Here is a 12,934-nt window from a genome sequence, read left to right as displayed (position 1 = left end):
GAATAGGACCTTTGTCCCGGCCAAATTCATCTGAACGGATGGAGGATGATGGTCGGGTTTTGCTCCCTGTGTCAGTCAGCAGGATTTTGAGCAACCGGGCTTGTGTTTCGTCAGTTCTTTCGGCCGAATAAAGGACCACGATCACAACATGTCACTTTTTCTCACCAGAAGTTCAAGGTAATAGGGGGTCTGAGGGATAAAGTTAATGAATTTAGGCATCGCTTCCTGCTTGTCCGGAAGCTGGACGGGGACTTTCCATTCCGAGTGGTCTGGAATGAGGATCCCATGGATTCTGGTCAGTGGCTGTGGCCTCGGGAGATGCTGGAGTCAGAGATCCAGTTGGTGAAGTATCTGAAGGCCTTGCCTGCAGGGAAGGACCAGAAACAGGATGTGGATGAACTCGTCGATCACTTCCTTACTTCAGGTTATTACATCTGGAACCAGTGGAGGATGGCTCAGCTGCGGGGTTGGGTGTCGTCGGACTTTGAGAAGTGGAAAAGAGGATATAAATTTTCACCCGGTGAGCTTGCCGAGTTGGAGTCGATAACCGTAAACGTTGCTGTTGTAGGTGAGGTGCGTGGTTGGCATAGATGTGATGGTGATTTTGCTTTTTGTTTGGAAATGTGCTAAGTGTTTGACTACTTTGTTGTTTCTTTGCAGGTGCTGAGAATCCTCGGGTGAGCATGGATTTTGATCCGGATGAGTTCAACGTCGGTATCGAAAATACTAAGGAAGCTTTTGCCGATGCTTCGACCTCTCTGGCTTCATTCTCATCTCTCGAGGATGCGAATCAGGTGATTCAAAGTATGGGTGGGGTACTATTCACAGCTGATGATAGGGATATGGCTGCAGAGGTCCCCGAGGGGCTTCCTGTGAAAGAAAACGAGCTGGTCAAGGCGGGAGAGCAGCTCGAGGTCATGCTCGATGATAGTTTGGTGGATGAGGGTCAGATTGAGGCTGCATCATCTCGGAAGCGAAAAATGAGCAAGGGGAAAGAAGTAATGGGGAGTGAAAAGGAAGGGGTGGTTGCGGACGACGGTGTTGGTGCTGCTAGCGAGAGCTCAAAGCGAACACGTGCCGAGGAGGAGGCCGAATTGATGGCAGACCTGGTAGACAGGTGATAGGGGTCAAAAACCCCTATCTTTGGGTACGGTTTTAGGACGGGTTTTAGCGTTATTTAGTTAATAAGCGAGCAATTCTCGCATTTAAATGCTTTTGTGTGAGTTAGTTAGAAATTGGAAAAGTTTTATTTACTTTTCGTTGTTTAGGCTCGTTTTATGATCAATTTGGGCAAATACGGCCAAAATGGCATTCGTATTATAATTCCGTTATCTTTTGAAGCTAATTGATCCGTCAAAAGTCGCACCGAATGAAGCGTTTGCTCAAAATAAGCGATTGGCGGGTCAATTTAGCCTTTGGACTAATGTTATCTGGAGTTTTTGTGCATGCGCAGGGATAAGTTTGGGCGAAAAACACATTTTTGTCATTCAGCGATCGCGCGGGGGCGTATCGGGCAAGACTGCTCGATGAACTGGCCTATTTTAGGCCAGCTCGCGGTGAGCTGGCCCTCGTAGGCCAGCTCGCCGAGCAGGCTGTGCCTGTTCGCCGAGCAGGGCCTCAGGGGCCTGCTCGGGCGAGCAGGCCATGCCTGCTCGCCGAGCAGGCCCTCAAAGGCCTACTCGGGCGAGCAGGGAGCCTGCTCGCGGCGAGCAGTGCCTGCTCGCCGAGCAGGGAGCCCTGCTCTGCGAGCAGACTTGCGGGAATTGGTCAAAAAGACCAATTCCGCTCCCACGACTCCACGACCGGTCCCATGACTTCCTACCTGCATAAGGACACGAAATAGGTCAAGAAGAGGGCCCGAGACGCGTCTATAAATAGGATTTTTCCAATGTAAATTAAGCATCTTTCATTAATTGTAAATTACTTTAGCTTTCCCCTTGAATTTCCTCTCCATCTCCTCCATGTTCTTCAACCTCCATTGAAGCTCCTTCAAAGCTGTTCGTCGAGGAATATTCAAGGTCCGTCCTTAAGACCTAGGAAGCCGACTGCAGAGTAGACAGGTTCCCTGAAAGGGATTTTCGTATCTCCTTTTATCTTTCCTTGTTTGTACTCTTTGATACAGTCTATGAATCCTAGGCTAATTGTATCCTGTGACATTGTTCTTCATCTTTAATAATATCTTAGCTCTTATTTTGTTCTATGCTTATTGTTTAATCTTTGTCTTACGCTTTATTCAATTGGTTTAACTCATTCAAAAGCCCCAAAATCGAGTAGGCACATATTGTGAGCTGAATCTGACCTAGTCAGAGCCTAGGAGATTGACGACCTCTTAGTTGATTAAGCCCAAATTGCTGAGCCTTAGACCTAGTTTCGGCCTTACAAGGGAATCACGCACTAGGAACTTCAGGAGAGTAAGTAGGGTTAATCGCCTTGAATACAAGTGACTTCGATTAGGTTTTTAATCAATAGACCTAATAACCTAACTTCATTATTATCGTTCATACCATGTTCCTTCGGGTAATTGCATTAGTGAAAGATCACTTAGGAGTAGTTTAACTTAATTAGGGGTAGAGTAACTTAATTAGGCGTAGAATAACTTAGTTAGAATCAGCTAACTTAGCTAGGAATAGTATAATTCAACCTAGGAGTAGATTAATTTAAGAAAAACAAACTCAAACCCCCCCTAAGCCTAGATAACACCTGAAACCAAGTAGCTCGATACTTGTAGAAATAAATGCTGTGGACGATACCTGGACTTTCCAGAATTTTATTACTTGATAACGACGGGGTACACTTATCCCTTAGTGAGTCTTCTTTACGGAAGGCACATCAACAGGGTGGGCGATCATCCAGAGATGGTGAAGAGGATGGATGTGAAGCTGGCTAAGTTTCACGAGTTCGTCATGGGCTTATCGGTGCATGCCGATATGATGTCGTTGGACTTACCGCGGGCGATGGCCCGTGTTGCTCGGGTGCCTGGGGAGTCATTTTGGATGGATGGAGCCTCGAAGATGAATCTGGGGATAGAGACTTTGTCGGCACTTGGTGTGGTAAGTTCTCCTTAATATGTCGAATTATTTAAAAATCAGAGTCCCATTATGTTGTTTTGTGTGCAGGCCACCGCGAATGCTAACATGGTATTCGACATTTGCGTAAATAATGAAAAAGTGTTTCGGGAGATGGAGCAGGGTCTGCGAGGTGCTGTGGCCGAGCTAGAGATGGTGAATGCAAAGTTGGCTACTACTGGCGAGTTGCTCGAGCGTCATGAAGCCAAGATTGCCAACTTGTCCGGCCAGCTGGCGGAGGAAAAGAAGAACAATGCCGAGCTGCTGCAGGCATTGTCGTGCGATGCCGAAGAGCTGTGCTGCCGTAAGTTGCTGTTGAGGTTGGCCATGCTCTAGACTCGCAGCCTCAAAGAGAGTTTGACAGATAAGACTCGTCAGTTTGCTATGCTGTTCGAGGAGAAGACGGGCGCTCAGACAGAGAACGAGAGACTATGTCGGGAACTTGAGTCAGCGCGGAAAGAGGTTGCTGACCTTCGTGCCTTTGCCAGACAACATGAAGAGAAACTTGTCAAGAAGGACCGGATGATGCTGATTCATGCCGCTCATACTACTGGATATGCTATTCCTCCCGAGGTGATATTCTCGCCGGATGTTTTCGACAAAGAGGCCCAGGCCAAAGCTGTCGAATTTTGTGGGCGCTTCAAGAAGAAAAAAATAGACGAAGATAGCTTATCCCTTTATTTCTTTCCTTTTGCAATGATGTAATCGTACTCTTTCGGATTTTGGAAGATCTTTTTTAATTCTATTATTACATTTCTGCAATTGATCTGATGTTTACTTTTATTGAACTGTCTTTCATGTCTTGTCTTCCTGGGCTATAAATGGGAGTCGATTTTGCGTTTAATTTGGGTTGCTTCTCTTTGCTGGGATTTATTCTTGGTTGCTTTGTGACTTTTCCTTCTTTCTTCATGTCTCTTCGGGATATCGTCGATCCTGCCAGAGTGCTTGAAGTGCAAAAGGCGATATCGGTGATGCCACATCCCTATGTGTATTATCCGCCGAATGGAGACCATGATGTGGAGCGAAAAGCCCAGTATGCCTCCCCGGTGTGGATGAGACGAGGTGCTAACTCTTAAAAAAGATATACGGAGAGTGAGAGTTCTACGCCTTATACTGGGTCGGTGATGGATTCATGCGAAGTGGCTATTACTGCGTTCTCTTCGACTGAGAAGAAGATTTGGTCGCAAGATGGTATCGGCTTTCTTAACCCTTACTAGACAGTCGCGCCTGTGTTGAATCCGCATCCTTCATGGATTAAGAGGCTGCTTGCCGATGAACTGGAAAGGGTGACGAACCTTCCTCTTGAATCTGAGTATCGACGAGTGGGACGCCATGCTTCGCCGTCTCACCCGTACGGCCCGACGTTTGTTGACCCCCTGAAGCCTCGAAGCGTGGTTTTTCTTGAGTTTGCTAGGCAGGGTTATCTCGGGCCTGTTCCGGTGAATCCAAATCACTGCGTGACTCATGTTGGTAAGGCGTGCTTGTATCATAGGCAGAATGGACATAACACTAATGAGTGTGTGGATTGGCGAGTAGTGCATCAAGACTTGATGGACGATGAGGCTATCCCTAACCCTGATCGTGTCAATGTGTTGCCCTAGTGGATGTTCGGTTTTCTATTGATGTATTTAGATTTCTGTATTCCATATGCGTTTGTGATGTATGTGTAACGTATTCCTCTGTTAATGAACTTTATGATGCTCTTCCCTGTTTTCGAAATTTGTATTTTGGCTAACGGGTTACACCATCGAGGTGTTTGTTTTAGGTGTTCGAGTTATTTGAGGGGCCTTTGAATGACATCTAATATTATTGAGCGAAGATCTCATCGGGTAGCTTGCGGTTATGGTCAACTAGTAACAACATAGGGTTGCTTATGCAATTGCTAAGAAGCGTTCGAGATGCTCGAGATGCCTTTAAATAAGATCTGGTGTTATTGAGCGAGGACCTCATTGGGTAGCTCACGGTTTGGTCAATCGGTAACAACATGGGGTTGTCTACGCAATTGCGAAGAGGCGTTCGAGATGCTCGAGAAGCCTTTGAATAACTCTTAGTGTTGTTGGGCGAGGACCTCATCGGGTAACTCGCGTTCTGATCAATCGGTGACAACATGGGGTTGTTTACGCGATTGTGAGGAGGCGTTCGAGATGCTCGAGAAGCCTTTGAATAACACTTTAGTGTTATTGGGCGAGGACCTCGTCGAGTAACTCGTGTTCTGATCAATCAATGACAACATGGGGTTGTTTACGCGATTGTGAGGAGGCGTTCGAGATGCTCGAGAAGCCTTTGAATAACACTTTAGTGTTATTGGGCGAGGACCTCGTCGGGTAACTCGCGTTTTGATCAATCGGTGACAACATATGGTTGTTTACGTGATTGCGAAGAGGCGTTCGAGATGCTCGAGAAGCCTTTGAATAACACTTAGTGTTATTGGGCGAGGACCTCATCAGGTAACTCACGTTCTGATCAATCGGTGACAACATGGGGCTGTTTACGCGATTGCGAAGAGGCGTTCGAGATGCTCGAGAAGCCTTTGAATAACACTTTATTTAGTAAACACGTGATTTTATTTGTCATTGATAGGTTACATGAGCTATTGATAATATTTCTTCAACGTTTGGATGTTCCAACTATTGTCGAAGACCAACCCGTCTAAGGAGGCGATTTTGTAGGCCCCGTTATGTAGGACCATGTCAACTATGTAAGGCCCCTCCCATGTCTATCCTAGCTTTCCTTTGGCGAGCGGAGATTGAGCGGCGGTTGCGTCTCAGAGTACGAGGTCCCCTACTTGGAATGTGCAGGGTCGTACCCGTTTGTTGTGATATCATGCCAAACTTTGCTTATGGGCCGTAATGTGGAGCAGGGCATTAAGGCGCTCCTCCTCCAATCGCTCGCTGGCCTCAGTAAGCTCCTCATCATTACTGGCCTGCTCGTAGGTGATTTGGCGGGGAGATCGAAGGATGACTTCGGAGGGTGCCATTGCTTCCGCTCCATAGGTTAGGAAGAAAGGAGTTCGTCCCGTGCCAGAGTGCGGGGTTATGCGATACGACCATAGCACTGCTGGGATGTGGTTAGGCCATGCTTGCCCTTTGTCAAAAAGGCGCGCTTTGATTCCTCGCAGAATCATTCGGTTGCTCACTTCAATGAGTCTGTTACTCTGGGGGTGTGCAACCGAAGTGTAGCGTCCCCTGATGCCCCATTCGGAGTAAAAGTCGTGGAACTGACTGCAGTCAAACTGTCGCCCGTTATCTGTGATGAAAGAATGAGGGACTCCGAAGCGGTATATTATTGTTCGTTTTAGGAAGCTTATGACGTTGTCGGCGGTTATCTTCGCGATGGCTTCTGCCTCAATCCATTTTGTGAAGTGATCAACCGTGACTACAATGAATCGCTTCTATGCTAAAGCTAACGGAAAAGGGCCGAGCAGATCAACCCCCATACAGCGAAAGGCCAGGGTGCGATGATGCCTTTGAAGAGAGCCACCGGTGCATGATGGGTATTTGCGTGCATTTGACATGCCTGGCACCTGCGCACTATTCGGACCGCATCCGAGTCCATGGTCTACTAGTAAAGTCCCTGAAGCCTGGCCTTTTTTGCAATGGACCGAGCACCCTGATGTGAACTGCAGACTCCCTGGTGTATCTCCTTTAGGCAATAATCTCCCTCATTCTCGGAAATGCAACGAAGCCAAAGCTGGCTGGATGATTTCCGATACAGGATACCGTCATGCATTGCATACCGCCAGGATCGTCGAACCACGAGGGATGCTTAAGTCCTATCTTCCGGCAGGGCTCCATCTTCTAGGTATCTGATTATTTGACTCCTCCACCCGTTTGCTGCCACGTTGGCCATGTCGATATGTAAAGAGCATTGCGCGGTGATTGCTGGGGCAACGACGGTTTCTATAAGGGTATGCGGATCACTAGACTGTTCGCCTGCTGCGAGGGTGGCGATGCCATCTGCTTCTTCATTTTCTTCTCACGGCACGAGTTTCAGGGTGAAAGTAACTCCCTTGCTTTTGAGATCCTCGAGCAGGGACTTGGAAAGCTCCAAGTATCGACACATTATTGGGTCTTTTGCTTTGTAAGTGACACTGACATGGCTGACGATGAGTTTGGAGTCTGAGTACATCGTTAGGTGCCCTGTTACCATTGTCTTGGCTAGTCGGTGGGCCACGATCAGGGCCTCATACTCTGCTTGGTTGTTTGTGGTTGGAAAATCAAGTCGGATGGTGTACCATAAGTGGAGGTCGTTAGGTCCCTGAATGGCGATGCTCGCGCCTACCCGTCCCGGGCCATAAGACCCATCCACACTCATAGTCCAATGGTCATTGTTATTAGCTTTATCCTGGGAGAGGTCGTCGGTTGATGACCCGATGAATTCGACAAGGAAATCGGAGAGTACTTGAGCTTTGATCATAGTGCGAGGCTCAAAGCGTACATCAAACTGCGACAGACGGACCGACCAGTTGGTAATGCGATCGGAGACCTCGGGTTTCTGGACTGCCTTTTTAAGAGGGTAATTGGTCTTGATGACAACTGTATGTGCTTGGAAATATGGCCGTAGGCATTCGGACGCTTGTGTAATGGCCAAAAGAGCCTTCTCAACCTCAGAGTACCGGATCTCTACTCCCTTGAGCACCTTGCTTAATAAGTATATCAGATAGAGCTCCGTACCTTCGACTTGAGTAAGAACCACTGCCACGGTTTCATCGGCTATGGTGAAGTACAACTGGATGTCTCGGCCTTGTTTTGGCACTGATAGTAGGGGTGGCGTGGCGAAAAAAGTCTTAATGGCGTTGAATGCCGCCTGACAATCCGTAGACCATTTAAAGGGATGCTCCTTTTTTTATTGCTTTGTAAAAAGGAAGGCAACGCTGTGTCGAGCACAAGATAAACCGCCCCAAGGCGATGACCCTCCCGTTAAGTCTCTGAACGCCTTGTAGATTGTGTGGTGCCTTCATTTCTAAGATTGCCTCGATTTTTGCGAGATTTGGCTTAATACCCTTTTTCGAAACCACACAGCCAAGGAACTTGCCACTACGAATTCTGAAGAAGAATTTCTCCGGGTTGAGTTTGAGGTTGTAATCCCGAAAATTTTTAAACACTTCTGCTAAGTCACGCGGGTGATCGCTTCATTAGTGCTCAGGAAGACCATGTCGTCGATGTATACTTGTACCGCCTTGCCGATGAGGTGAGAAAACATCTTGTCTATCAGTCGCTGATATGTGGCTCCTGCGTTCTTCAGGCCACAAGGCATTACATTGTAGCAATATGTGCCTTCATGCGTTATGAAGGAGGTTTTCTCGGCATCGGCTTGGTCTAGGGGTATTTGCTAAAAACCGGCTATGGCATCAAACTGGGATAGGATTTTGCGTCCTGTTGTTTGATCGAGAAGTTGATCTATGTTAGGCAGCGGGTAAGAATCTTTGGGACATGCTTTATTAACGTCGGTAAAGTCTACACACATGCGGTACTTTCCACTGGCTTTCTTTACAAGTACAACATTAGAAAGCCAATCCGGATAGTGAACCTCACGAATAAATTTAACAGCCAAAAGCTTCTCGGTCTCTGCCTTGACCGCTGCCTGCTTGTCCTTTGCTTGTATCTGCTTCTTCTGTTTTAGAGGCTCGACAAAAGGATCGATATTCAACTTATGAGTTGCCTGCTCGGGTGAAACACCCATGATATCTTCGGTGCACCAAGCGAACACGTCTGAGTGTTTGGTGAGAACGGCCTTTATTTCATCGGCCAACTAAGGCTATAGCCTAGTCCCTTTCTTCAGTGTCTTGCTCTCCCCAACCGGGCAGTCTTCGACCGGCTCAATCAGCGTGGGATTGTACCCCCTCATATCCATCAGACCGTCCTCAAGGTAGAGTGTCGTCCGAGGTTGAGTTGCCTCCCATTGCAATTTCTTGGCCAAGATGCGGTCTTCCTGGATGGTGATCTTTCCGCTTTGATGCGGTAGGTTCAGGCATAGGTCGGAGATGTCAATCACAGCTTTGAGGCTAGCCAGCAGGTGTCTTCCGATGATAGCGTTGTAGGCTAAGGGGATGTCCACCACTACCCATTCGGTGGTGCTTGCACCCGATGTTGGGGTTTAGTGCCCTATAGATAATTGTTCTAGGATACAAACTTAATATAAATGAAGTGTTCTTTTATATCATTTGTTTTAATGAGATATATGTTTTATAACTATATAAAGGCAATCCCTTTTAAGCACTAAATAAAGTATAATAAAAAGGAAATCCGTAAGTTTGTTTAAAGTGATTATAAAGTGTTCATATAAGCATGAAGTGAGACGAAACTTTGTAATAAACTAATAAACTTAAAACCACCCCAAGTCAAGCAATATGTTTAGGATTGACATATCGCGGTTGAGACTTGCATGTAACAATGTCTTCTGTCCGACAGAAAGCTGATCTAACAAGCTTCATATATATAGATATCTAGACAGTTACACGGATCCGATGAAAGTAGTTCATTAGATTGGGGACCCGACTTGAGATAACAGGATGGGTAGATTCGTCCTTGTCACCTGTTCATCTCATTGGTATTAATAGGTATAAATAATCCTCAGACTCAAAGGAATGTTAATTGGTATTCTGGATTACGGAATGTGACGCTTTGACTCTGTTGTAACACGATCCTTAACAGAGATGACTCTGGGGTGTGAACAGCAGACGTTGGGTATCACAGGAAGTGATTGCAGGATCGTTATACATTGGATTGAGCATTTATCACTCCCGACAAATGGGAGATATGTCCATGGATCGCTTGTGGAAGACTTGACTCTAAATCCTTGCAAGGTGATAGCTTAAGATTGAAATACAGATTTCTCTTAACCTATCTAATTGGAGTTGACTCGGCCGTGACAAGTAAAACGAACATCTCGCTATATGTGACTTGACATTATCCATAGTCATAAGATTCAGTTCAAGGACGTAGTTGATAAAGGATCGAATTATACCGTAACTAATACGGAAAGGTCAACGACAGAATCAACCTGTCTTCTTATAGCTCTAGGGGAATGATTACGGACTTGCTAATCACATACTCTGTACATCATTCCGTTATGCAAAGATTAAATATAATTCTTTGAAAATTAAATAATAAAGTTGCATACGGCTAGAAGCAATAAGAACCTAATGGGTCACACATAAGACTTGGAACCTAAAAGAGAGACAGATGTTAATTAATTGAAGGAAGCCCAACTGAGCCCAATAGGGCCCAGTAACCAAGGGGGAGCGAAATTTATGTAGTGAAATACATAAATGATTAATTTGATTTTATCAAATCCTAATTAGATTAGGATTATGAATTAAATTAATTAAAGGATAAATAAGTTAGGAGTTTTAATTAGATTACATTACTCCTATTATTATCCAATAAAGTTATCATTATTATCTTTTATATTTAGATATATTAATAGATAATAATAAAGAATTCTATTCCGAATTGAATTCCTATTAAGTAACCTAATTCTATCTAACTAGGGTTTAAATACAAGTGATTATCAATACCCCCCTACTAAGGATTTTCGAAATCCACAATTAATTCCAGGAGAGAGAATTCGAACCCCCCTAACCGAGGATGAGTTTTCACCGCTTCCATCCGTTCAATTGATTTTCATCTCTTTCTCTTTATCCTTGATCTTGTGTTGATTAATTAGAGACAATCTACTTTGGTTGTTATAAACGGTTGATTCTAACTTGATCTTCGTTTGTTTTGTTTTGTGCTCGGGAACTCGAAGTAAGAGTTGTGGGAACTTTGTTTGCAACGGTAGATAGAACATCTAAAAGGTATTTCTTCTTATCCCTCTTTGTATGAAATAACGATTAACGGATCTTGCGGTTAATGGAAATAGGTTAAAATTTTTATATTTCCGCTGCTATACGTTAGCCTATTTTCCTTCATTGGTATCAGAGCATGCGTTAAATCCGTTATTTCATATATGAAAATTTAGAAGTTTTTCAATCAGATTGAATAAATATTTATAGTTAGGTTGATTAACAAAACTGTTTTAATTAATTAGTTCTAAAAGATAAATAAGTTTTAATTAATTGTTAATTAAAATAGGTTATGCATATGTTCCTAATAATTTGGTTGATAATCATTATAACAAAATCTATTAGTTTTATGGTTAGATTGATAAAATCAGTTTTATTCATTCTGAAAGATAAATCGGAAAATCTATAATAGTTTTTCCTATTTTCTGAAAATCGTTTTAAAACTGATATATATATATATATATATATATATATATGTTTTATAAAAAAAATTACAGCAAGGGGTACAAGTTATATGATGCATTGAGCAAAAGAATCATAGTTAGCAGAGACGTGGTCTTTGAAGAAGACAAGCAATGGGATTGGGATAAGGATTATACTGAACTGCTTGAGCTAGACTTAGAATGGGAAAACAGTGCAGCTGCACACCAAGATGCTGAGAATGCAGAGAACTCTCAAGAGAATGCATGAGAAGAAATGGAGCCTACTTCTATCTCACCAATTTCTGCCTCACCAATGCTTATCAGTGTCTCCCCTTCCACTGGCACAACACAGTCTTCACTAGCTCCTGAAGATGCCATTGAACAACCAAGAGCACGAGGAAACAGAAATAGAAGAGCACCACTGTGGATGGCAGATTATGTGAGTGGTGAAGAAGATACAGATGCAGATGAGCAGCAAGCCAGCCTGTATGCTCTTTCTGTGGTTACCAATACTGATCCAATGAGCTTCGAGGAAGCCATTACCAGTAAACCGTGGAGGCAAGCAATGGATGAGGAAATCAGCAGCATCCAGAAGAATGATACATGGGAACTTACTGACTTACCCAAGGGAGCTCAGAGCATAGGTGTTAAGTGGGTTTACAAAACCAAGCTTAACCAACTTGGAGAAATTCAAAAGTATAAAGCTCGGTTAGTGGCGAAGGGGTATGCTCAAAAGTATGGAGTTGATTATGAAGAAGTATATGCCCCAGTAGCACGCATGGATACAGTGAGAATGATGTTAGCATTGGCTGCTCAAAGAAGTTGGACTGTTTACCAACTCGATGTTAAATCGGTCTTTTTGCAAGGAAATTTATCTAAAGAGGTATATGTTGAGCAACCAAGAGGATATGAGGTGAAGAATGCCACACATAAGGTGTACAAACTGAATAAAGCTTTATATGGGCTTAAGCAGGCTCCAAGGGCTTGGTTCAGCCGAATCGAGTCCTACTTCACAACTATGGGTTTTGAAAAAGATGAAAGTGAACAGACACTGTTCACAAAGATCAGTGAGCAAGGTGAAAGACTAATTGTAAGTCTTTATGTGGATGATCTGATTTATGCAGGCAGTGATAAGGCAATGCTTGATGAGTTCAAACAGTCCATGATGAGGGAGTTCGAGATGTCTGACTTAGGAGAAATGAAGTACTTCCTTGGAATAGAGGTAATACAATCTGAGAGTGGTGTGTTTATCAATCAGAGAAAATACATTAAGGAAGTACTACAAAGGTTTGGAATGAATGAATGCAATCCAATGGTGCCAGGCTTCAAAATCCACAAGGATACTGATGGAGTAAAAATCGATGGCTCACTCTATAAGCAATTAGTAGGCAGCATGATGTACCTAACCACCACAAGGCCAGATGTAATGCTTGCAGTAAGCTTGATTAGCAGATATATGTCCTGTCCCACTGAGCTTCATTTCTTGGCAGCAAAAAGGATCCTACGTTACCTACAAGGAACAATCAACTATGGGATTCTTTATAAAAGGGAAGGCAATAAGGAGATAGTAGGCTTCACAGACAGTGACTATGCTGGCTGCATAGAAGACAGAAAAAGCACGTCAGGCTATGCTTTCCTCTTGAGTGATGCTGCTGTAGCCT

The 12,934-nt window shown here is 44.3% G+C and overlaps 1 protein-coding gene across 1 annotated transcript; it reads left to right on the top strand.

Moving 5' to 3' along the window:
* The first annotated feature begins 2,858 nt into the window (after positions 1 to 2,858).
* LOC136234189 (uncharacterized) lies at positions 2,859 to 5,027 on the top strand. Its single transcript, XM_066023979.1, has 2 exons — positions 2,859 to 3,050; positions 3,117 to 5,027. Exons 1-2 carry the CDS (start codon positions 2,868 to 2,870, stop codon positions 3,399 to 3,401), a joined length of 468 nt encoding a protein of 155 aa, XP_065880051.1. The 5' UTR covers positions 2,859 to 2,867; the 3' UTR covers positions 3,402 to 5,027.
* The last annotated feature ends 7,907 nt before the right edge of the window (positions 5,028 to 12,934 follow it).

The sequence above is a fragment of the Euphorbia lathyris genome, chromosome 6 (genome assembly GCF_963576675.1).
Source record: "Euphorbia lathyris chromosome 6, ddEupLath1.1, whole genome shotgun sequence".
NCBI lineage: Eukaryota > Viridiplantae > Streptophyta > Magnoliopsida > Malpighiales > Euphorbiaceae > Euphorbia > Euphorbia lathyris.
Note: the sequence above shows the minus strand (reverse complement) of the source record. Positions and strands in the feature narration are given on the sequence as shown.